Source organism: Paecilomyces variotii, assembly GCF_004022145.1.
Source record: "Paecilomyces variotii strain CBS 101075 chromosome Unknown C8Q69scaffold_11, whole genome shotgun sequence".
In the NCBI taxonomy this organism is placed as follows: domain Eukaryota; kingdom Fungi; phylum Ascomycota; class Eurotiomycetes; order Eurotiales; family Thermoascaceae; genus Paecilomyces; species Paecilomyces variotii.
Window position 1 is genome coordinate 841840 of NW_021167150.1, and position 24204 is coordinate 866043.

Sequence of the window (24204 nt, forward strand, 5' to 3'; positions counted from 1 at the left end):
CCCAGGGCTTGAGCGCGACATGATTCAATCAACAAACTTCAGCCGTGTCATTGAGAATATCCGATCGAAGATTGGAGATTCGTTTGTTCAGCATGGATCCCCGGAATTGACGTGCAATTGAGACTGCCGATTTCACCAGTCATACAGTGGAGGACAGAGCACACAACTATGACAGGATCGGGCTAGCATCAGTTGTATAGCCGGTAGTTGCAAGCGCTCCGCAATCAGCAAAGCTCGAGAGCCTCCGGACCAGGGCCAGACAGCAAAGTCCATGGGTCCCGGAAACAAAGATGCGTCCGACTTGCTGTCTCACGCGACACTATGGTACTTAGTTAGTCGCCGCAGATAAGAGGCGACCACGGATCAACAGGCGACTGAAAGAGGTACCAGGCACGATTTCCATTAGATATTATTTACCATACAATGCGCTGGTTTTCTGCTCCGCCAGGATAGCCCGACCCGGTAAGATTCCAGAAACACTCGCCTGTCTTGCTGCTGCTTCTCTGGACGTTACATTCTGGGTCTCTCCGCTCGGCGGCGCCGAGTCTGTCGTGCTCAAGCGCGCTGTATCGTACTTGCGATTCGTGGATGGCCTGCTGTTCCCGATCGATCGGCCCGCCAGTGTCAACCGGCGGGCGCGCCTAGGCCCCTCCCGGTCTGTGTTCAATCCTCGGGAGTCTTGGTCTGTAGTGGAATTGGACTATAAGTCCCCCTCGGGGAACGCTCTCGCACGATCTCCTTGTCTGCTGTGTGCGTGCGAAAATCTCCCCCCCAGATCGTTGCGCCGGGAAGAGCTCTGCACAAGGCTGTGTCCCATCCATCACCATGTCGACCGGAGACCACGAGTTCGAGGCCGCGTAGTAAGTGACCCTGCGACGTGTTGTGTCTTGGATGTGAAATTTCCAAAAAATCGGACGAGTGGGCTGATCTCTCTCATGAACAGGCTGCACCAGCAGTTCGACAATGTCGAGGGCGCTCATCCTCCGACTGATTTGCTGGGTGGCCCGCTGCCAACGAACCGGGACGTGATCACCGGCGAGAAGATGGTGCAGGGTGAGGTTGATGAGAAGGCTCCTTCCATCACGCCTGACGGCGAAGAGCCCACTGAGGATGAGAAGCGCACTCTGCGCCATATCGCAGAGCACTTGCCCCTCTCCGCCTGGCTGGTGGCCGCCGTCGAGCTCAGTGAGCGATTCACCTACTATGGCATGTCGGGTCTGTTCCAGAACTACATCCAGCGTCCTCTTGATGGCAGCGAGGGTCGTGGTGCGCTGGGTATGGGCCACCAGGGTGCCACTGGTCTGTCGACGTTCTTCCAGTTCTGGTGTTATGGTAAGTTAGGAGGAAGCAAGGCCGGATACACATCGTGGGCCCTGACTGACAAGCATGATTAGTTACTCCTATTTTCGGTGCTATTGTTGCGGACCAGTACCTGGGAAAGTACAAGGCCATCGTGGTCTTCTGTATCGTCTATCTCGTCGGTCTTCTGATCTTGGTTTGCACTTCGATCCCCACGGCCCTGGCACATGGGGCCGGTCTGGGAGGCTTCGTTGTATCCATCATCGTCATCGGTATCGGAACGGGTGGTATCAAGAGTAACGTCGCTCCTCTGGTAAGTCGATAAGGACCCTACCTGTTTCTGTCCCACTGCTAATTCCTTGCAGATTGCGGATCAATATACCCGCAAGAAGATGGCTATCAAAACCACTCCCAAGGGTGAGCGTGTCATCATCGACCCTGGTGTCACCGTGCAGCGTATCTATATGATTTTCTACGGCTGTATCAACCTCGGTTCTCTGTCACTGCTGGCGACCCCTTACATGGAGCTGTACATCGGCTTCTGGTCCGCATACTTGCTCTGTCTGTGCATGTTCTTCTGCGGTACGGCTGTTTTGATCGTTGGTCGCAAGTACTACATTGTCCGCCCGCCGCAGGGATCGATCATCACCAACGCCTTCAAGGCCCTTGGTCTAATGGTTGTCCATCGCAACATGGATGCAGCCAAGCCCAGCTGGCAGGCCGCCAACGGAGGCAGGCGGACCAGCCTCCCTTGGGACGACCACTTTGTCGACGAGGTCAAGCGTGCCCTGGTTGCCTGCCGCGTCTTCTGTTTCTATCCCATCTACTGGGTTGTCTACGGCCAGTTCTCTGGAAACTTCGTCACCCAGGCAGGTCAGATGGAGGGCCACGGCATCCCCAATGACTTGATGCAGAACTTCGATCCCATCTCCATCATCGTCTTCATTCCGGTCCTCGAGACGCTCGTCTACCCGCTCCTGCGCCGTCTCCACATCCCGTTCAAGCCAATCACCCGTATCTCTCTGGGCTTCATCGTCGCTTCGCTGGCCATGATGTACGCTGCTATCGTGCAGCACATCATCTACAGCTCCGGTCCCTGCTATGACCAGCCGCTGTGTGATGCGTCAATAGTGGACGGTACCGCTCAGGGTAACCACGTGCACATTGCCATTCAGACCCCTGCCTACTTTTTCATCGGTATCTCCGAGATCTTCGCCTCCGTGTCTGGTCTGGAGTACGCATACACCAAGGCCCCACCGACCATGAAGTCGTTCGTCCAGTCCATGTATCTGCTGACCAACGCCTTCGGTTCTGCTATCGGTGAGGCCCTGACGCCTGTTGCCTACGACCCGGCTATTCTGTGGATGTTTGTCGGTCTGGCCTGTGCTTCCTTCACCACCGGTATTATCTTCTTCATCCTCTTCCGTCACCTGAATGACAAGGAGGAGGAGATGAACGCGCTAGATGCCGAAGAATACCCCCCGCCTGTGGCGCCGACTGAGGAGAAGAACTAGATGCTCTTTTTTCTTCCTTAATTTCATGTATTATACACGCGTCACTATACCAACGAAATGCCTATGCAAGCATGGTTTCTCTTCTCTAACCTCGTTCCTATCGGTTATTGCGGCCATTGTTCCGTTTGTCTGATATATGGCGAAACATCGCATGGTGCGGTCTGGAGGTATGTTTCTGCTGGGAAGACGATGCTAGTTGATTTTGTCTATACTCTTCCTGTTTTGCTGCCAGTCAGCGTGTGACTGTTGTTGTTGGCAATGATTCTGAATGGTCATGCATCCTTTTGAGGCGTCGGGGTTCTGGATGGGATGAATCGTGGATGATGATACCTTCCATGTTGTTACAGAAACTATAAAAATTCAAAGATACCACAGCGACTCATTGATATTCATCTTCCTTCTCTTCTAAATGCTACCATCAGTATAAGTAAATAAAACTAAATATGCATCTGACATGAAGCTCAAATAAGAAGATCAACTCTCACAATCCAGAACAGCGCGTTTCCAGAAACTGTGACCAAGACTAATCAGCCTCGTCACCCACATTATCGGCAGATGGTCAATGGAATGGAAGAGTATACTGACAGTTTCTCCAGGCGGGAAAAAGAACTGATCATCATAGTTTTGTACCAGATGATCCATCCCCAAGAGCAGATTTCCACATGGAAACATACAAACATCTGCCTCAGCGGAAGATATTTACGCTTCCCAATAATGGCAGTGAGGTCGTTATGTCCGCATCTCGAGCAGTTGGCCACCACTTGAAGGATGGAGAAGCAGTCTCTTTTCTCTGATTATCGGTGCTCTGTCGCAGCTTATCAAGCTTTCCGGTAATCTAGTACTGAAGATTTACTGTAAGGTGCAATATTATTCAACATAACTCTGTTTCTCTTTAGCAGCTGCTACCTGACTAGGAGACATCTAGGACAGTATCTCTAAATAGCTATTTTGTTTACACACGTTACTAGCTAGGATATATCCACATGATTACAACTTCGAAAGATCTCTTTGTGGAACTGCAGTCCATTCAGAGACATTCGCAAAGTCCATCACCTTGTTCGGACCTCCAAATCGACCCAGGGTGTCGGCCCAGTTACGCGAGGCTGCTACCCCTGGGTTCCATTTCAGACATTCGTGCATCTTAGGCGGTATGTTATCCTGCATGGCATCTATGATGGTGCGGCCAATAGTAGGAAGATACTTGAATCCTGGGTTTATTGTCAGTTTCTCTATACATGTGGTTCAAGATCACAAGCTACGCCACCTACCTCGACCAGATGCACCGCATCCTAAGACTAGAGACCGGTATTTAGGGTGTCGGTCAATGATAAATTCCCGATTCGCTGTGTCTGCACACCAACAGATCCGAGCAAAGCTGAATGACCGGTCCGCCAGCTGAGGCATGGTCTCTCGAAGCAGAGCTCTGATGCGACCTTCTGACTCCTTTGGTATCTGCGTCTTCTCGAAAGGGACACTTGCCAACTCTCCATCCGGTAAGCGGGTCATGTTCGTGTAACCTGGATGCTCGTCACAGAGTTTGATCTCGCCATCTTCGTCCGGCTCAAAAAAGAATCCTTTCTCGATGTTGAATATGACGGGGATGTTCTGATACTGCTTTCGCTCCTCCGGTGACAATGCGATATGTGCGATTGTCCACGCTGTAGGACGGAGTTGGCCTTGGAAATCGATAAATTGTCCTGCAGCTGCCCCAGCACATAGGATTGTTCTCTCTGCACGGTGAATTTTGCCGTCCGCGGTCACAACGCCTTTGACGTCGTTGTACTCGAATATCAGCGTGACGACCTGACCTGCAGAACCACCTGCGAGTATCTTCACACCCAGTCGCTGAGCCTCCTGTGCCGCTGCAGCAAGAGCATTGCGAGCCTGTGCCCATCCAGCACCTTTACGGGTCAGATAGCCTTTCCAGCCGGGGAATTCCCCGCGCAGAACACCAGGCGGAGCTAGCTTGCGGAAATCTTCCGGTCGATCAATAGGGACTATGTTATCCTCTTCTCCGGGCCTTACACGTACACCGAGACGTTGCATACCAGCTGGTGTAGTTGCAGACATTAACAGGCCGGTGTCGTGGTAATATGGTTTGAAGAGAGGATCGGTCATCCAGGCTCTCATGGCCTCCATTGTTAGGGCCGTGTTGACATCCACTCGGTCCTGGTCAACGCTGTATTGCCCAGGAGACACGACTTTGTTCACGTCATTTCCAGCAGATATTGGTGAAGGTACCGGATATCGATCGAATAGAGTGACGTTCTTATAGCCCTGTCGTGCGAGATGAAGGGCGGTAGACGTTCCCCAGGTGCCTGCCCCGACGATAATGATGGCTGAAGATTGAGGTATTGACATGGTCTTTCGGAAGATTGTTGCTGAGTTTTTCGTCTTGAGTAATGGAAGGAAGGGTCGGTTTTTTTGCCAGAGCTCGATATAAGATGTGGTTTTCTTATCGAACTATGGCTATATATTTACAATCGGTCTCACCGATAACGGAGGAATAACGAAGTGCGATACTTTACCATTTCCATGCAATTCTGTACAAGCTGCTGTTTCAGAAGGTCCAGGCGATCGTTCCTCGAGTCACGCCACAAGAGGTCCCATTGACTTCAGGTATTTTCTAGTTTATCGGAGACGATATCGAGCCACGAGACGTTGTTTCGGCCACCGTCCGTCACTTAAGGAGAGGGGAAGTTTGGCCATGGACCAATCAGACCGGCTCGCTTGGACCTTACTTGAAGTTCGTTCGTATCAATTGAATTCATTCATCCTCCCCGCCTTAGAACTTCGCTTGGACCTGACTGAGATCTAGCTGGGGTCGCTAAGCATTGGAATTCCCCGCCTTGAACGGGGAATATGGGTTATCTGGACCATGGGAACCGTTCCCAGCGTGTATCTTGGTGGAGCTCTAGATAGCGACTGCTGCGATGGCGGACATCGGAACAGCTGTGCACGATGTATAAAGGCTGCCCGCCAGAAAGGACTATGGGAAGGATCCCAGCTGCATTCAGTAATTGAAGTTGATTGACCCGGCCATGGCGTCTACGCAAGCTGCTTCTCATGAAGGGGATATCGAGGGAGGTGATCGCAAATATCCCTACAGCGATGGAGAGCCTAAGCATGCACCTGTCACTGCTGATGAGGCGATTGAGATCGCAATCGGTGAGACCAATGTCGAATATACGGTGGAATCCGACAATTCACCCTACCTGGAAGTGCGCGCGAACGTACCAAACACGGATGATCCTAGCATTCCCGTCAACACTGTCCGCATGTGGTTCCTGGGGGTAGTCTTTACATTGGTGCGCAGCCGAAACTGGTGAGATACATGTCTGTATACGGGTAATAGCTAACATGTATGTATAGGTCGGAACCGGAATCAATCAGTTCTTTTCCATGCGATATCCTAGCGTCACGATAACTTCATTGGTAGCACAGCTGGTCAGCTACCCTGTCGGTTGTATGCTGGCGAAGTCCCTCCCTCTGAAGACTTTCCGTCTTTTCGGGCGTTGGAATTTCGTGTTGAACCCAGACCATCACTTCAACATCAAAGAGCATGCTGTCATCACTATCATGTCGAATCTGAGCTTCGGCCAATCATGGGTCTGTCATTTCTCCTGAAATTGTATTGTATGGTTGAAGATGAATCTGACCAGACCAGGCAAGCGCAATTATTCAAGCGCAAAAGGTCTACTTGCACATGTCCACACCGGTGGGCTACCAGATCCTGTTGGCATTGTCAATGCAGATGTTCGGTCTAGGTTTGGCTGGTCTAGCGTACAAATATATTGTCGAGCCTCCACAGATGGTAACGTGCATGAAGCTTGCAGATAAGTATAAGCTAACTCAAATTTTAGATCTGGCCATCGACACTTGCAAACTGTGCCTTGTTTGAGACTCTGCATAGTGGCGCTAATCCGGTCGCTGACGGCTGGCGGATATCCCGATATCGATTCTTTCTGTATGTCCTCGTGGGCGGTTTCTGCTGGTATTGGTTACCAGGTTTCCTGTTCACCGGTCTGAGTACATTTGCATTTATTTGCTGGGCAGCACCAAGTGAGTATGATGCGGGGTTTAGGAGATCGCCAGGTACTGATGCGCGTGCAGACAATAAGGTACTCAACAATCTCTTCGGGATGACAACGGGTCTTGGCTATCTGCCTACCACGTTCGACTGGAGCCAGATTGCATACAACTCGTCACCATTAGTTGTCCCTTTCTGGGCTCAAGCTAATGTCTTTGCCGGATGGCTCTGCATATATGCTGTAGCCGCACCCATTCTTTATTATACCGGCGTGTGGTATACTTCCTACCTACCCCTCACAGGATCGGACGCATACGACAACACAGCGAGCATCTACAAATCCAGCCGGATACTGAACGACAGGGGCGAATTTGACGAGAAGAAGTACCAATCGTATAGTCCGCTATATCTTCCCGTGACCTTTTCCCTGTCATACGGCGTAGGATTTGCCGTTCTTAGTTGTCTCCTCACACATGTCATCCTGAATCATAGCAAGGAGATTCTACAAACCTTCAAGGGATCCAACAAGAAGGATATTCATGCGAGACTGATGTCTCATTACCCCGATGTGCAGTGGTGGTGGTATGGCGGTATGACAGTAAGCTATAGCTCGCTCTCTTATTTGTGCTAATGCGATAATTGACAAGAGTGCAGTTGATTGTCATAGCTGTATCCATCCTCGTTCAATATGTCTGGCATACCGGGGTTCCATTTTGGGGAATCTTCTTAACATTCGCCTTGGCGGCTGTCTACGTGATTCCTGTGGGCACCGTCTACGCAGTCGCTAACCTGAACAGCAACGTTCTGACCGTCTTGGGGGAGATAATCTCCGGGTATCTCTTGCAGGGGAAGCCTCTTGTCATGTTGATATTCAAGGTTGGTGCTATTCAATCCGCGAGGGACCATGTATTGATTAATTTCAGTTCTACGCATATACCGGCCTGAGCCAAGCGATGATATATGCTGCCGATATGAAGGTACGACCTCGCTCATCTTTTGGGTCAAGCTTGACTCTAACGATTGATTGATAGCTGGCTTTGTACATGAAGATCCCTCGCCGGACCCTGTTCACAGCTCAGCTTATTGCATGCATCCTTGGATCCTTAACCCAAAGTGAGCTCTTTGCCCCGGTAATTCTTTCAAGATATACTGACGTATGGGAAGATGGCGTGCTCTTGTGGATGCTGGGACATGTGAAGGATGTTTGTTCCAGCGATCAGTCGGATCATTTCACCTGCCCGCAGGGTAGGGTCAATTATAATAGTGCAATTCTGTGGGGAGGTACGTGTTTACTCGCAGGAGTTAGTATGTCGCCATGCTGATCGTTTCTGCTGTAGCCATCGGCCCTGGTCGACTCTACAACATTGGCAAGATCTATTCTGGCCTGCTGCATATGTTCTGGATCGGTGCCTTGCTGCCGATTATCACGTTCTTATTGCGCAAGAAGTTCCCTACTTCGAGATTTCTGAACGCCGTCCACTGGCCCATCTTTTTCGCTGGGACAGGAAACCTTCCTCCTGCTGTAAGAAATAATGTCATTCGAACTTTGATTGTCGACCATACTGACTACGACATAGACTGGTATCAACTATTCCACCGCGTTCGTCGTCAGTCTTATCTTTAACAAGGTGTGTTTTTCAACTCCATAATAGACCAGCAGTTATACTGACACATCAGCACAGATAATTAAGTCGCGAAAGCCTCACTGGTGGAGTAAATACAATTACGTTCTGTCTGCTGCGCTCGACTCGGGTGTTGCGACGTCCGCCATTGTCATTTTCTTCACCCTGGTTCTGCCTGGTGTTTCTCTGAAATGGTGGGGAAATAATGTCAGCAGCAACACGGTCGATGGAAAGGGGACACCGTGGAAGGAATTGGGTGCTAATCAGACGTTCGGGCCTTCTACATGGTCTTAATTTATGATACGTCAATACGGCAATAAGCAGATAGGTTGTAAAGGAAGTTTTAGTTTGGCATCCGTATCTTGTTTTTTCAAAGAGACATCTATGGATCAAAGTGAATCAGGCGAGCAGGATATGACCAGCATTCAAATTAAAGTAGCGAGGTTGTCTCCTTCTCGTAGACTGTAGTGTCGTGCATCATACTTCTCGACATCTGATTGGTGGATCATCTGCTATCGCGGTCGACTCCTCCTTATCAAGCCGAGGTCAGTACTCTCCGTCTCCTCAGTCTCCTCACTTAAGTCTCACTACATGAATCTCAGTTCTGCGCTTAGAATGCACTTCTACGCATTCTAGAAGGATCACACCAAGTTCCTGTCTTGGCTATTTCGATTGCGCTGCTGTATTCCTGCGCCTAGCTCGAGTATCTCCTCCTTAGCGCCGCTCGTCGATTGAGCCCGGCCGGAATTTCCTGCCTGGATATATGTTTGACATCTTGAATGCGGTCCTATTGATCATGTAAGACTAAAAGTCTTTCTTTCATTGAATCCTCGATGCCTCGAAAAAGGAGTGCAGACCGTATCGGCCCCCTGAAAACGCGGTCACGCAGCGGCTGCCAGCAATGCCGCAGCAGCAAGGTCAAGTGCGATGAGAGATTGCCACACTGCACCCGTTGCTGGGAACGCGGCCTGCAGTGCCAGAGAGGCGTGTCATTGAAATGGGAATCAGAGTACTTGAGTCGTGGTTTAACGTTTGGGAGAGCAGGCGTGTGGAAGAAGGGTCAGGATCAGCATGGGGAATTCGCTGCTGATACGTCAATATCATCAACATCGCCAACGCTGTCAACGACGACTCTGTACTCGGATGAGTGCCATGAATGGCTTCCTGTACCGCGGGTATATGGATGGAGCTTTATCAACTCGGATTATGCTACGTTTGAGCAGCCGCGTGCTGTTTCTATTCCAACTAGTCCTTTGACGTATCAAATTGATAGGTCGAAGGATGAGGGTGTTGATGATGACGCAGGCTTGGTGACTGTATATCAGCCAAGCAAGAAGGGATGTTTAGTGGCGGTTAAATGCAGCGAGAGGCCGAGGAGATCTCTCTCTATCTTCCCAGAACTCTCTGGAACGAAACATGCCCAGCTTTTCGACTATTACTTTCAAGCGGTGTGTCCTCGTACCACACCCAGTCAGAAAGAACCGTCTCCTTTCGCCGCGCTCATTCTTCCATTCTCGACAGTAGCATCGCAGACCCTGGTCAAAGCGATACAGGCACTGGGTGCGTGTCACTGGTCGAAGTCTGACTCGAAATTATCTGCGGTTGGTCTTCGCTTCAAATCGGCTGTGCTCAAGGAACTTCGTCACAAGCTCGCCACAGAAGGGCCTTTGAAATGCTCAATGGATACGGAAATCCTTGTCATTATGATGATGCTCTGCTTGTATGAGATTGTGGATGACTGCGATCAGCGCTGGACTGTGCACCTGCGCGGAGCCAAAGACCTTGTTGCCTTTCGAAGACAAAGGGAATCTATGTGGCCGTCGCCTAGTATACGCGGCGAGTTAGATTCCTTTTCCGAGGGTTTCTTTGCGTTCCAAGATATAATCGGCCGCACCGCATGCGGCGAGACTGCAGTCTTTGGCGCAGACTACTGGCGAGGAGATGAGCAGCAGATTAACGTCTGGATGGGATGCAGTCCAGAGTTGGTCTCAATTCTTTCCATGATAACTGAGCTGAGCCGGTCGAGACGGAGGAATATGAGTGATGATGATGGCTCCTCTTTCTTTCTACCGGCTGCTTCTTTGGAGAACCGCCTCGACCATCTTCAACAGCTGGCGGCCGATCCTACTGATATTACCCTGATTGCTGCTGCTGATCTCAAGCGCCAGGCGGCGATATTATACCTACACTGTGCCCTATACGGTGCCTCTCCATCGACTTCGCTGGTCATACAGCTCGTTTGCGAGATCTTGAACAGAGTATCTGAGCTCATTGACCAGGGTATCGTGGCCAGCATGACTTGGCCAGTTTTCGTAGCTGCGGTAGAACTCGACCCACTGAATGACGACATTGGAAGGGATACCACTGGTCTACCAATTTCTGGACGGGCTCTTGTTCTGCGTGCCTTGGAAGCGATGGCCGGGTCTGCTGTCACTAATGTCACTCGTACGCGGGTAGTCATATCGAAGGTCTGGCAGATGCGGGATATGAACACCGCCGGGACAGGTTTACACGATTTGGGAGAAGATACGTCGCATCTAAATGATTGGGAACGGTATGTTGCTCCTGTGAGCAACGCAATGAGTCTAGCATGAAACAGGAGGCTATGCTTGCATATTACACACTGCGGGGTTTATAAGGGGGTACTATCAGTTAAGCTTCTTGTCTGTCTCTATATAGTAGCTTTGTCGTGACGCTTTGAGAGTTATAGTGTAACATATCTGGATAAGTCTGCTTATGACTTGTTGCAATCTATCTCTTGTGGACGGCGTTTCCGTCACTTTGTTAGATTTTGTGTAACTGGCAAATGGAGATCTGGATACTTCTCAGATATCTCCATAGTTATTCGCAGGAAATGTCCACTTCCTTTGCGAAAGTTATTCTGCAATATGACCGCCACTCATCCATATCTTGCATTTTCAATGTCATCGTCAAACCAGACTGGCTTCACTCCGTAATTGATCACTGTGCTCTTCACTTTCGTATAGCTCTCATAGGCCTCTACTCCATTCTCTTTTCCAATCCCGCTCTCCTTAAATCCACCCCACGGCGACGACGGGTCGTTCAAATGATGTCCATCAATCCATACTATTCCAGCCTCGATCTGTTCAGCCACGCGATGTGCCTGCGAGAAATCGTTGGTCCACACAGAGGCACCCAGTGCGAAAGACGTCATGTTCGCAACGCGGATGATTTCCTTCTCATCCGAGCAGCGGATAATAGCGATGACGGGACCGAATACTTCATTGCAAGCCAAGTGGGAAGACTCAGTAACTGAGATGATTGTCGGTGAAAAGAAAAACCCTTTTCCATCGACGGAAGTCGGCTTGCCGCCACAGAGAAGCGTTCCGCCTTCCTCTACAGCGCGGTTGACGAAGGATGAACATCGCTCCACGGCTGCTTTGTTGATGACTGCTCCTATCTGCGTCCGGTCGTCTGTTGGAGTGCCGATTCGGAGTGACTCGACTCGCTTTACTAGCAGTTCAACGAAGGCATCGTACATGTCGTTATGCACTAGCAGCCTACTACCCGTAACGCATGTTTGACCACTTGCAATGAAACTAGCGAATAGAGCTGCCCTGACGGCATCTTCGACGTTCACGCTTGGAAAGAAACACACTGGTGCCTTGCCACCAAGCTCTGCCGTGATGGGAATCATGTTCGTTGAAGCATTGGGCGCAATGGCCTTGTAAGTTGCCAATCCACCCGTGAGATCGATCTTCGATAGGTAAGGATTCTCGCAGAGATATTTGCCGGTCTCACGCCCGTAACCGCAGATGATCTGTAAAGTGCCATCCGGCAATCCGGCCTCTTTGAAGAGTGCACCGAGTCTCAGGACGGAAAGAGGCGCCAACTCTGATGGCTTCACGATCACGACGTTTCCCGCTGCTAGTGCAGCTGCGATTTTCTTCGTTGCAATCAACAACGGATGATTCCATGGTGTGATCTGCGCGACGACTCCAAGTGGCATTCGCGTCAATGTATTGACCACAGGGCCTTTGAATGGTGTTACTCGTCCTTCGTGCACTCTAGCTAAAGATGCGAAGTACTCCAACCATTCTGGTATTCGGGCCAGCTGAGCACGCATCTCACGGATAGGACGCCCCGTCTGAAGGGTTTCGAGCTCGACGAATTCTGGGATCCGAGAGCGGAGAAGAACTGCTGCGTTGGAGAGCACAGAGAAGCGCTCTGAGGCGTCTGCTTTTGACCACTTCCCATTGTGAAATACGTTGAGTGATGATAGCACGATCTCATTGACGGTCTCTTGAGGTGTTGCGTCGATAGTGGCGATGGGAGCTTCTGTCGCTGGATTGAGGACCGTTACTCGTTCGGACGTGGGAGGCGCCTGAGAACCGTCAATCCAGTTGGAGATGTGAGGGAGATCGGACATTGTGATGTAATTTCAAAGAATAGACAGTATCTTAGGGGTGGTGATTATGTTGATGATCCCAGCGATCCCCACGGGCATTACTTAATGAATGGCCTCAGCAATGTGAAGCGGGGTCGTCCCAACCAGATGTACTTAACTAGTCGTCAGGTATTCACGAAGAGTTGTCTAGAAGATCGACTTTCTGATTCCACGAGATCACGCAGACTGTCTGGTACTTATTTACTAGATAAAGACAGATACATCGGATCTCACTACTGATTTCGACGCAAGATAACCTGGATATGATCTCGCGATAAGCGATAAGCGGGGCGGGTGGCAGATAACCTTAGATAAGTAAACCAGTTCCCTCCGGGGGTAATAGTCTCATGTAAAAGATCCTCCCTGCCATCCTTCTCTGCTCTGAAGTATACGAATATTGTCACTCGATTGAATTATGCTGCATTAGTTACTGTAATTGTCTAATCTTTTGTCAATGCTTCTTTCGCTTCAGACTTTACGGCTTCATACACCAACAATCGACCTAAGAGTGGCCATTTCTGTACAGGAGTGAATGGATGAAAAACGGTCTTGCAGTTGGAAAGCCAACTAGTGGAATGGATTATCCAAAGGACTGAATACTTGTCCCTCACTTCAAGCTCGACTGGTACCAACGGTGGTTTCTACTACTCTTTTTATACGGCTGGCACCTCAACTGTCGTGTATACCAATGAGGAAAATGGAGAGTATAATGTAACATGGAGCGGCGATGGTGACTTTGTATGTGGGAAAGGATGGAATCCTGGGAGTGCGCAGTGAGGCTTCCTCTGTGTAATCTTTCATGGGGAAAAGGCATACTGATTATATTCTAGAGCAATTTCTTACACCGCGAAATACGAGCCTAATGGAGATAGCTGTCTGGCCAGGATGCGCAGCTTTGTATGGCACTCCACCGAGAAGTATGTTTCCTGCGATGGCTTCCGGGCCATATCTGTCACATACATCTGCTGCTATGACCCCTAGGTTATATTAGTCCTATGGGCTTTCTTCACTTTCTTCATAGGAGTAGATCTGTCAATTCACCTCCGAAACTCCTAGAGAAGGGTTAATAGTCATATGACAGTTGGATCGTGAGAAATGGATTAAATTACCATCCTGCAATATATGGTAGCTTCACGCCAGAGGCACTGCAAACGGCAGCGAAATCTTCTGCCATTCGTACGGATGTATAAGCGTCTGGTTCCACGGGCTGCTCACTACGACCATGCCCACGAAGATCATATCGGAGCTAATAATTGGAACACATCAGCCCTTTATGAATAATAGCTATATTAAGGATGTAAGTTCACCTACTAGATAAAGATTCTCAAGTAGAAATGTATCCTGGAATTGTTTCTCCCATACTGTCCCAGACAACGAAAAGCCATGGATGAAGACTACTGCTGGCTTTTCATGATTCCCAGCTGCCTCTGCCCATATCTTGGTGCCGTCTGGTGAGATGATAAACTTCCCGTGTGATTGATATGTGCCCATGCTGTTGGCTAGTGACTGCTGTTGTTTCTCCCCTTCGAAATATTTCAAAAAAGATGATCCAGGAATTCCGTGAAAGACAGAGAAGATGGAGATTTGCGCGTCTTATGTCGCTCGCAATTGGAAGACACTCAATTACATTACTAAAGGAGATATTACTAACTACTGCACTGCAACCAACTATGACATAACTACAGAGCATATTTCCATGGGCATAGATAGAACCTTAGTTACCGAGAAGGCATAGCGTTTTAGTTTCCTGCGACATCGCCGTTGTTAGTGTGACCGTGTCATATTTAGATTTAGTACGAGCACGGCCCATTACCGTGTTGGTTATTTCTCTTAAGTCGAGAATACCATTTTCGGAATCGTCTGAGTTGATTCGTGATAGTTGTCCTCGACTTGCTGCCAATTTCGATTTTGTCGCCCATGCAATTGCAGGTTCGGTCGCAGATTGTCTGGCATTCCTCACTAAAGCATCTTCTGCTCATAATGACGCTTCTCGCCATCAATTTGTTGCAATTCAAGGGCTTAACCAAGCCTTGGTGGAGTTCTCGGCAGAAAGTTCAGATGCAGTACTGTGTGCATCAACATTGCTCTGCCTTTAAAATAGGGACTGGTAAGTTAGCACGATCAATAGTACTCATATGAGATAGCTGATTGTCTAATGTTGCGAATATATGATAGGCGGGCCTGTGAAGCGCTCGTGAATGGGACTCGGAGCGTACATCGGATGTCTATTCAGGGTAAAGAGCACCGACTGATATACTAAATGTCGTTACTTCCATTTACTTATACAAGGAAACTGTTCGCTTAACAGTGTCTCTCACCCCACTAAAGACCGTACTGAATTGTCTGCTATGAGAGATCTCAGAGATCCATTGATGAAAGTGCGTGATGCACCGGAGCGTTGTCTGAAGACGACTTAGTCCGTCAATTGCATCCGTGTTGTTCTCTAGTTGGCCCATTCTCGTCGTCCTTGCTCAACGCCACTAATGGAGATGCCATCATCTTGCTGTAACGATGGTAAAGCCGGCGATAAAATTACCAGGGTTGCTATGATGTTTCATGCGCTAGTCTCCACGCTCCTCGTTATTTTTCTCATCGAAGCAGATACACAAGGCAGCGATAAGCGCAGCATCGATGCCTGGAGCGACCTCCACTGCATAGGTCTGCTGGCCGAATACCATGTCGCGGCCACTCAGTAGTTTCCGATTGATGCGCGCCACCGTGTGGCCAGTCTTCTCATCTACGATATCTGCGCTGTGGTCAAACCAGCCGCCCTTGATTCTGAAGGTCTCAGCCTTGCCGGTCGACGAGGTAAAGACTGCGGTAGCCTTTGAACCGAGTACTAACTCTAGTCAGTAGGAATGATACTATACCTAGCAATAGTATATAAATCTCTCGCAGAGAGCTTGAGCAGAACTCTACTGATAGTCAGGGACGACGCATGCTTACACGTAAGATTGCTCTTCACTTCCAGTATCGTCCTTCTGTGGGTGTCTTCCACTGCGTATGTTGCATGGAGATGCAGATGCTCCTTGACGATATCAAACAGGTGCTTGCCGTTCGCGTCGGAAACTTTCTTACGGCCAGAGAGGCTCACCCACGCACCATGTACCTTCAGAAGCGGTTCGCCGCTAAGGAGTTTGATGTCGAAGCTGTCTCCGGAGACCGAGAGCACTTTTTCGCGAAGGACAAGGGTCTGTGTGTCCTTCGATACGAACTGGTCAAAGATGCCCCCTCTCAGGCTGAAGGTAGGGCCTACTACATATACCACTACCGCAAGCGCCAGATTATGTGATTTATTTGTCAGCGAATGCTAGTTACTGAAATTACAGTAGTCAACTCATCTCTCCCTTTTTTCCACTTGGCTTTTAATCTAAGGCTGTCCCAAAGACGATTAACACAGCATGTTCCACAGCTTTCTTCGTCGCATGCACGGCCCTACGTGTGGCATGCCACGTTTCCCGAATCGTCGAGCTTTCTCATACGTGTCAACGCACCAAGTGTTTCCAGCAAGCTTGTATCGATTTCAGCTGCACCGCGACTCAAAGCTTTATGACAGAGCCACCGAACAGAATGACTCGGAGTATGAAGATGGAGTTGAAATCTCTGCGGACGGCTTGGTGCATCCGAATATTACAGCTGATTGTATGCAAGAGCGAATTCACACTTTTCGCCTGCTAACTTATTCAGTTTCTAACGGCGCATTACTTATGCCAAACACGCACTTTATGCAAGAGATCACACGAAGGTCATTCGATCACTACTTAGATATCGTGGAAAGTGGTCAATCCATCACGGCCGAACCACATTATCTGTGCATACCTAAAGGTGATTAAACCCCTTGTCGTAATGTGCAAAGCTAATTTATCTCTACTCAAGGCACCACTATTCCAGAGTCATTAATTCTTTTCCGTGAGCGCACTTCTCGCTTCTCCCTTCAGCCTGCACGTCCGATGTCACTGGATAGTATGTTCAAGAGATCCCCTTCGAGAGATAGAATTACTGACAGGGTCAAGTTTTGAACAAAACGTTGACTCAGTTTTATTTTGACTATGGACGTGTTTTTAACCCAGATGACTGGCTTGGTAGACACCCCTACCATGAGGCATCTTTTGACGATCAGGAAGAGTGGATGAACACATAATATGTAGGGAGGGAGGAAAACAGGGTCATTTGAGCTTCACTCTGGCTCCTTGCACCTCGTGACAAACTTGGGCATCGAATTGACAGATCCGTCCTTCTCCCCTGAATATTTTGTGGGGCGTGTCCTGCTATCGAAATAAAAGGCATTGTTTCTCAAGTGCCACTCACAGATGGCTTTCTTCCATAAGTCAGAATAGGTCTTCTTGTCTTCTTCTTGTATGACTCAATAGCCTTGTCAATAGCCTTGTGTGCAGTTATTCCTAGCCATTACGACATGTCAAAATGGTTCAGCCCGCGCTGACTAACCCTCTAACTTCGGTAGATACTTGCATGTGTCCTGTGTCTTTTCCAATCTTGGTATCCTCTTCTTCGACACTGGCACAACTGCATTTATGACCCAACCGTCTGATTGGGCAGGTGAAGCCAAGACAGAATAACCGCCAGGAACACAATTGCCGCTTTATCCCCTCGGTTAGTCTAGTGTAAGATAATTGCACTGGGCTACCGCTACGGACCAAAAGATCTTGAGTCAAGAAGAATCATCCTACGTATCAATTGATAGCCAGCCTACAACTAGATAATTGTTCCCGTTGACCGTATCTCTCCGGCCAATAGAAATGCGGACATGATTGCTTCACAAGGAAACATCCTTCAGGTAAAGCTTACTCAGTTGCCTGAGGGTACCGCTGCAGCCATTCGTCCTTGGTGAATCGCTGCCCCTTGGTGGTCAGAAAATCATTGATCTTTGAGTTCAGTTCTTTGTTTAATTGTCAGCAAGTACTTTCTTTTTGATGTTAGAGGTATATATTACCTTCCACTGTCATCTCCTCTCGGGCTTGCAATGAGTAATGGTCGCCAAACTCGTGGACGAGAATGAGATCGTCAGGCAAAACAGTCCCTGTACAGGTATCGGATGAATAAAGACCAGAGGCTTCAGGAAAGTTAGGGGACGAACCTGCTGGAATGGCGTAGACATAGATCGAAGAGCCCCGGAAAGTGCGAACGAGATTCTGCTGTATTTCAGAGTTGGGGCGCATGGAAGCACCGTTTGGCCCTGGACCGATATATTAGTGACGTGAATTAGATATCTTGGATCCATAAATAATGTACATTCATAAGTAGCCGGATTGAGAGCCTTAGGTTGAACCTTTCCTGCGGTTGTAAGAAGATCGAAGCTGCGTTTCGGTCGCACAGGGCCTGGCTGAGCGCGGAGGCGAACAGTAGCCCCTGTGTTCAGGCGGAACAGCTCCTTTGGGACCTGAGTGAAAGACTGAATGAATCTGTTGATAGACATCTTGATAGATTGAAACAGAAAGATTGGATAGAATGCTTGGAGTAATTCGGTCTGTTGGGAGATGGCAGTGTCAGGGTGGCCTATCTTGGGGTGGATGAAGATGATTAATTCTCTCTAGCTAGCTAACTGTGGATAAGACCAATGTCACGTGACATCTAGTGCAACAACAATAACCGCCGAGAAACATGAGACACAAGATCTAGACGGATATCCAGAAACGACTAGACTCACCCATCCAGCTGACTCACCGGGAGACCACAGTTCCAAAAAGTCTTCCATCGTGGCTATAAGAATCTGCTCCAACTCTCTTTGTCAGTTGTAAGATAGGTACATACAATATCCAACAGCCGATCCCTATGCATGATGGCTGGCAATCTCCGATCCGCTAAAGTCATACAACTCCTGTCGTCGCGGCCAACATCCAGTCGGGGCATTTCAATCAAGACGTCCATCACATATAAAAGGCGCTTTCGGCACCAGTCACCCCGAACCATGCAGTCTCAACCAAGGATCGCCATTGTTGGCGGAGGTCCTGCTGGGCTGACACTGGGTGCCTTGCTCCACAAGCGTCGTATCCCATTCACCATCTTCGAGCTTCGTCAGAAACCCACCGAGGAACAGCTCGCTCAGCCATCCGGGATGCTTGACCTTCACGACGAATCTGGGCTTGCAGCTATCAGGGAATGTGGTTTGTACGATAAGTTCGTACCGCTCGTCGGAGAGTGTAGCGAAGACTTCATTGTTTCCGACAAGAATGGAAACATCCTCCACACGCATAAAGGGGATGGTGCACGTCCTGAAATCTCCCGGAACAATCTAAACAAGCTTCTACTTGATAACGTTCCAGCAGATAGCATCAGTTGGGGTCAGAAGCTTATCTCTGCTACAAAGCCATCCAACTCCAGTACCGAAACTCTTCTCGATTTTGGCGCCCACGGCCAGCACAAGTTCGATTTGGTGGTTGGTGCGGACGGCGCGTGGTCTAGAGTTCGCAATCTACTTACGGATACGAAGCCACAATATACTGGGATGCAGATCATCACAGTCACAATTAGGGAGATCACTAAAAAATACCCGCATCTGGCCGCCCTTGTCGGGTCTGGAACCTTCAGCTCCCTCGGAAATAAACACGCTGTCATGTCGCAGCGCGGACCTATCGACTCGTCCAGGATCTACCTATGGCTCTCACACCTAGACGAAGATTTTGCAAGAACCTCCGGCCTGGCTGATAAGGCGGCTACAAGTGCTAAAGACAAGCTTCTAACAGACAATGCGCTGCTTGGCAACTTTGGAAGCCCCATAAAGGAGCTGGTATCCACCGCCTGCGAGGAGGAAGCAGCAGACCATCCGGGTGAGAGCCTGGATATCAGAGGGCTCTACACACTTCCTTATGGAACCTCCTGGGAGCACAAGCCTGGCGTAACACTTGTCGGTGATGCAGCCCACTTGATGTTGCCAAACGGAGAGGGCGTCAACCAGGGCATGCTTGACTCGCTTTTGTTATCCCAAGCCATTATCAAAGCCTATGAGACGGCCGGGAAGGGCCCCGATTCATTCCAAAATACGATTGATCCGCTATTGAAAGAGTTTGAAACTGCTTTAGTGGAACGCGCAAAGGAAACGGGCAATGAGACGGAAGCTTTGATTAAGACCATGCTTGGGAGCGACGACGCAGCACACAATCTTGCCGGTTTTTTCAAAAGCATTACGCAGCAGCAGCCGGAGAATTAGCGTTATAGCTATGTATTTAGTCAATATGCACACCGATACCCATTATTTGCATGTCTTATGAATCCGCTCAGCGGAACGAAAGGTTTTCATACTGTCGCCTGAGCAGATCACTTGGAGCAGCTAGGAGTCCAGTAGCGGCACTGAGTCCAAGGAGAAGGTATGTGAACAGCATAGTGAATAGCTCTGAAGCTGATGGTGGTTGGTAGATTGAGTTGACGAAATAGGATTGCTCTTGATCCCCGGGGCATTTAATGATTCCCAACTCGAGAGGGGACGATGCCGATGCACAAATTAGGCTAAATATTGACCATCCGGGAAATACAACTTTTATAAGAACTTATGTTGACGGTGTTTGGTGTTTCGTGTTTGATGGGTGGGATATATCGTATAGGACTATTTTAGCCTAAACTTGAAACTCGCGTTGTTTCCACGAATGACGCTACGCCACCATTCCAATGCGACTTCGAGCTACAGTAGCACAGAATATCTGTATCGCTGATATTATGATTAGCATGCGCCAAAGAGGACAGATATCTTTCTATGGATACTATAAAGAGGTTATCAAGAGCGATTTCTCATCCCTTACAATAAGGATATGGTACGTGGGAACGTAGATTGTGTGACTATTCGATCCTCAATCCCCATCCTGATTCCACCAAGGATCCTTCAAAATCTAGGACATAGTGGCTCTCTCTGCGGGATTGAGCTTCATCATCTGGGATATCATTTCCTTTGTCGCCGGGGTAAGATTTGGGAAAGCATCCTCCTCCCACTCACCGAATCGCATGCTGGGATCACTAGCTGTTTCAAAGTCAGCAAATCGTATTGACATATTCCTGGCAGCCGTGTCTGTCCCCGAAAGGGATCGATTTAGTCGACAAGAATCTCCTCTTCGCAATTAGTGCAGTATGTTCTGGTACCCATAGTTCTGGTATTCAAACGCTCGACAACTAGAAGGTCACTGGTGCAACTGAAGAGTACAGTATATTTGTTGCATATTTCAAAGCATAAAAGCGCACTTCAGCACCGAGAGTTATTCGGAGAGCAGTTCATGGTCGGAGTTACCCACGCGCGAAACGCTTGGACGATTCACACTGGGAAGGTTTCTTCACCGTATTAGCTAGATCACCCTTGGCGTTGCTTTTACAGCCAGAATTGATCGCCAGCAGATTGCAGTTTCACAGTTAATAATTGCGATATTGGTAATATCCTCTTCTGCGTGCATGATGAAGTCCTGCTCAGGCGGGGTATTTCCCGCCAGCGCGGTTTGATGCCGCGACTTACCAATCCCAGCTGACCCCGATTAGTAATCATCGCAGTCCAAATCGGAGAATTAACCGATTGATTCAAACGCACTAAAACCACGAGATACATAGTCGACATTCTGCTCTCTAGCTATAATAAGTTTAGTCTAATCAGAAACCCCGTCGGCAATGGATTTCTATAGGTTAACTTTCCGGAAAGACATACTCCGTATCAAACTATCCAAGTACTACTGGAGCGGTACGGAACAATACTAAGCAACCGTTTCTATGTGGATCTAGAATGTCTCCATTGCGTGCTGGCTATCTTTTAGCTCCTTGTCGGCATTATTGCCAGATGATGGTATATTAACTGCCGTGACGCTGCTTCCTCGCTTCTAGGATCTCTGAAATCAGTCTCAACGCATTTATATAGAATACGTGATAGCAACTTCTCAAAACACAATGGCGTCCCAGGTTGCGTTCAAGAACCCGGCAACGGCTACGCTGCTTGAGCTGGTCAAGTCCCGTCGTACATACTACGCCTTGAAGCCGGAGAGTCCTGTCTCCGACTCGGTCATTGAGAAGATTGTCGAGGATTCTGTCCTCCACGTGCCCAGCTCGTTCAACACGCAGACCACACGTGTCTTGTTGCTTCTGAAGAAGGAACATGAGAAACTATGGGACATCACCATCGAGATCATGGAGGGCCTAGTGGCAGCAGGTACCATCCCGAAGGAAGCCTTTGAGCAAAGTACGAAGCCGAAGCTTGAAGGATTCCGGAATGGTTATGGCACGGTATGATACCCATTCCCGCGTGATTTGCCGCAAATCCGGAAACAACGAGCTAATGTGTAGTAAAGGTGCTCTTCTTTGTGGACTTTGAGTCTCTAGCTCCCATCAAGGAGCAATTCGCGCTTTATGCGGACAAATTCGACCCATTTGCTGTTGAGTCAAACGGAATGTCCCAATACCTTGGTAGGTCCTGAGCTATGTCGTATCATTTCCTTAACAATTTTACTGACAACTTTATCCTAGCGTGGCTCGCCCTGGAGGCTGAAGGCTTCGGCGCCAACCTACAGCACTACAGCCCATTGATCGATAGCAAGGTCCAGGAACAGTGGGGCATTCCAGCATCGTGGAAGCTCGATGCGCAGCTTGTCTTTGGCACTCCTGCCAGCCCTCCAGGGGAGAAGACATTTGCGCCCCTTGAGAATCGCCTCAAGGTCTTCGGAAAGTAATCCGGAGCGTTATTCAAGGTCGAAGGCCACATGTATATAGATTGCGCCATGATGGAATGCTGATGTCTTCGAAATATTTCATAGACAGCTAGACTTATCCTTTATGAGAAATCATCTGGCTTGATTACATGTAATGCTGCTGGGCACGATTCAAGTAAAGTGTGACACTGGACGCTCTTGTTTCACACCATCTATCCACATATCAACCTTTTCGTTGTAGAAGGCAACGCGTCCTCTGATATCTGCACTTTCTGGTGTCGGGTTCTTGTACCACCAGAGCAGATTCTTGATCTTTTTCGTAGGGTGTTCGACATCAAAGTAACTCGCATCGCCCTAGAAGCCGATACATATCGTAAGAGGTCGGAAGGGTGCAACACAGAGGCTGGGGGAAGGGGGAGAAGGCTAACCTTATATGGGCATGAAGTTGTAAGCTGCGAAGGTGTAACGAGATCAAGACGGATATCCGTCATGGGAATGTATGCGCGCGTTGGAAGTCCCGTCTCATACAACAACCGCGCTTTCACGGTATTCGCAACTTCGATGCCCTCTATTTCGACACGGATGTGTTTCGATGTCTCCAGGATGTCGATTCTCTGCTCATGGTTAGTATGAAAATCCAAGTGTTTCCGATAAGATAGGGCAAGGGGGGAACCTTATATGGGTCTTTCGGATGCACGTATATCCTTTCATCTTCCTCAAACCACGCATCAGCCTTACTAAAGATGACTTTAACAGAGTCCTGGAAGGGTCCAGCGTGGAAGACAGTCACGGCATTTTCCGCGACGCGATCATCAACCACGAGATCATATACTCGCTCTGAGTCTGTCGCCCCAGGCTTTTCATTCTTAAGATACTCCAGGCGGACATCGAGTTTCTGGAAGTAGTAGGTCGGATAGTATGCGTGTTCCCAACTGCATAGAATTAGTATGTATAGACCAAATCATCAACAGATCGTCATCATCGGGTTCCATCTCAACATACACCAGTTTGGCTTTCTTTGCATCTACCACAAACTTTCCGTTGAACAGTACACGCACTCGCTTGTCAACGTCTTCCGAATAACCAGCGTATGGAAAAGGTCGCGATGCCATCGCTCATGAATCAAGAGCGATCTATCTGAAGAATATTCTGCGTAATCTGCTTGAGGAAAATGTACTATCGTGGTTTTTCTATGGTCAAAGGTGTGAATTTGTGATCATGTCAGAAACGCTCCACGGAGATCAATGGATGCGGGATGCGGGGAAGCTCACGCTCACGGCAGGCTTTATTAATCTTCCTATTACGTCGGCAGACCTTGGAATTTCGGGCAAGGAGTCTCGACCACATTAAGAACACCACTAAGTATCTTAGACCGCTCTTTATATCATTGTTGTATCCCTAAAAAGATTAGAAGAGAATTGCACACTGTTCCGTCGAGTACTGCATTGCACAGGTACAACTAGTGGTGCCAGTAGTAGGTATACATCAAACTGGATAATGTATTCTTCTAACGAGACGTTTAGGTTAGTTTATGTTACTATCCTGCTCTAGATGTGCAAGTTCCACTGGAGTCTCTCTAAGGCCAGGGAAACCCCCGGAAAATATACCAAATAACGAAAAGTCGACAGAAAGTAAATGCACGCCTTGCCACCGAACCATAACTATGACATTTGGATACTTATTTCTGTAAAAATGTGAATTGCGG

At 48.8% G+C, this 24204-nt stretch overlaps 11 protein-coding genes across 11 annotated transcripts; 6 read left to right on the forward strand and 5 right to left on the reverse strand.

The window, feature by feature from the left end:
* Positions 1-1043: 1043 nt before the first annotated feature.
* Positions 1044-2813, forward strand: C8Q69DRAFT_406693 (putative MFS peptide transporter Ptr2; the record flags this gene model as incomplete). The annotated part of the gene is made up of 3 exons (XM_028628130.1): positions 1044-1332; positions 1395-1612; positions 1665-2813. The coding sequence occupies 3 exons, from the start codon at positions 1044-1046 to the stop codon at positions 2811-2813; spliced, it is 1656 nt and encodes a 551-aa protein (XP_028482718.1).
* Positions 2814-3672: 859 nt separating this feature from the next.
* On the reverse strand, positions 3673-5174 carry C8Q69DRAFT_436916 (fructosyl amine: oxygen oxidoreductase; the record flags this gene model as incomplete). The annotated part of the gene is made up of 2 exons (XM_028628569.1): positions 3673-4021; positions 4082-5174. The coding sequence occupies 2 exons, from the start codon at positions 5172-5174 to the stop codon at positions 3801-3803; spliced, it is 1314 nt and encodes a 437-aa protein (XP_028482719.1). The 3' UTR covers positions 3673-3800.
* A 340-nt stretch (positions 5175-5514) lies between these two features.
* Positions 5515-8825, forward strand: C8Q69DRAFT_81059 (putative OPT oligopeptide transporter). The gene is made up of 12 exons (XM_028634056.1): positions 5515-6121; positions 6186-6422; positions 6481-6627; positions 6677-6875; positions 6927-7441; positions 7498-7719; positions 7767-7820; positions 7875-7956; positions 8008-8124; positions 8181-8365; positions 8421-8471; positions 8526-8825. The coding sequence occupies exons 1-12, from the start codon at positions 5855-5857 to the stop codon at positions 8757-8759; spliced, it is 2310 nt and encodes a 769-aa protein (XP_028482720.1). The 5' UTR covers positions 5515-5854; the 3' UTR covers positions 8760-8825.
* Positions 8826-9298: 473 nt separating this feature from the next.
* Positions 9299-11059, forward strand: C8Q69DRAFT_406478 (C6 zinc finger domain protein; the record flags this gene model as incomplete). The annotated part of the gene is made up of 2 exons (XM_028628118.1): positions 9299-9754; positions 9803-11059. The coding sequence occupies 2 exons, from the start codon at positions 9299-9301 to the stop codon at positions 11057-11059; spliced, it is 1713 nt and encodes a 570-aa protein (XP_028482721.1).
* Positions 11060-11212: 153 nt separating this feature from the next.
* On the reverse strand, positions 11213-13228 carry C8Q69DRAFT_81283 (putative aldehyde dehydrogenase family protein). The gene has a single exon (XM_028634058.1). The coding sequence runs from the start codon at positions 12853-12855 to the stop codon at positions 11365-11367; it is 1491 nt and encodes a 496-aa protein (XP_028482722.1). The 5' UTR covers positions 12856-13228; the 3' UTR covers positions 11213-11364.
* Positions 13229-13703: 475 nt separating this feature from the next.
* Positions 13704-14542, reverse strand: C8Q69DRAFT_81337 (Alpha/Beta hydrolase protein). The gene is made up of 3 exons (XM_028634060.1): positions 14185-14542; positions 13983-14119; positions 13704-13925 (listed from the first exon to the last, which is right to left on the reverse strand). Exons 1-3 carry the CDS (start codon positions 14362-14364, stop codon positions 13889-13891), a joined length of 354 nt encoding a protein of 117 aa, XP_028482723.1. The 5' UTR covers positions 14365-14542; the 3' UTR covers positions 13704-13888.
* A 1597-nt stretch (positions 14543-16139) lies between these two features.
* Positions 16140-16847, forward strand: C8Q69DRAFT_81295 (hypothetical protein). Its single transcript, XM_028634059.1, has one exon. It carries the CDS (start codon positions 16275-16277, stop codon positions 16704-16706), a length of 432 nt encoding a protein of 143 aa, XP_028482724.1. The 5' UTR covers positions 16140-16274; the 3' UTR covers positions 16707-16847.
* A 570-nt stretch (positions 16848-17417) lies between these two features.
* On the reverse strand, positions 17418-18497 carry C8Q69DRAFT_81169 (hypothetical protein). The gene is made up of 3 exons (XM_028634057.1): positions 18124-18497; positions 17825-18067; positions 17418-17770 (listed from the first exon to the last, which is right to left on the reverse strand). The coding sequence occupies exons 1-3, from the start codon at positions 18305-18307 to the stop codon at positions 17676-17678; spliced, it is 522 nt and encodes a 173-aa protein (XP_028482725.1). The 5' UTR covers positions 18308-18497; the 3' UTR covers positions 17418-17675.
* Positions 18498-18799: 302 nt separating this feature from the next.
* C8Q69DRAFT_488215 (salicylate hydroxylase) lies at positions 18800-20038 on the forward strand (the record flags this gene model as incomplete). The annotated part of the gene is made up of 1 exon (XM_028632039.1): positions 18800-20038. One exon carries the CDS (start codon positions 18800-18802, stop codon positions 20036-20038), a length of 1239 nt encoding a protein of 412 aa, XP_028482726.1.
* Positions 20039-21406: 1368 nt separating this feature from the next.
* Positions 21407-22615, forward strand: C8Q69DRAFT_477425 (Nitroreductase-like protein). The gene is made up of 3 exons (XM_028631319.1): positions 21407-22077; positions 22143-22257; positions 22318-22615. Exons 1-3 carry the CDS (start codon positions 21745-21747, stop codon positions 22518-22520), a joined length of 651 nt encoding a protein of 216 aa, XP_028482727.1. The 5' UTR covers positions 21407-21744; the 3' UTR covers positions 22521-22615.
* On the reverse strand, positions 22575-23758 carry C8Q69DRAFT_81389 (hypothetical protein). The gene is made up of 4 exons (XM_028634063.1): positions 23502-23758; positions 23173-23431; positions 22928-23113; positions 22575-22853 (listed from the first exon to the last, which is right to left on the reverse strand). The coding sequence occupies exons 1-4, from the start codon at positions 23609-23611 to the stop codon at positions 22671-22673; spliced, it is 738 nt and encodes a 245-aa protein (XP_028482728.1). The 5' UTR covers positions 23612-23758; the 3' UTR covers positions 22575-22670.
* Positions 23759-24204: the final 446 nt, after the last annotated feature.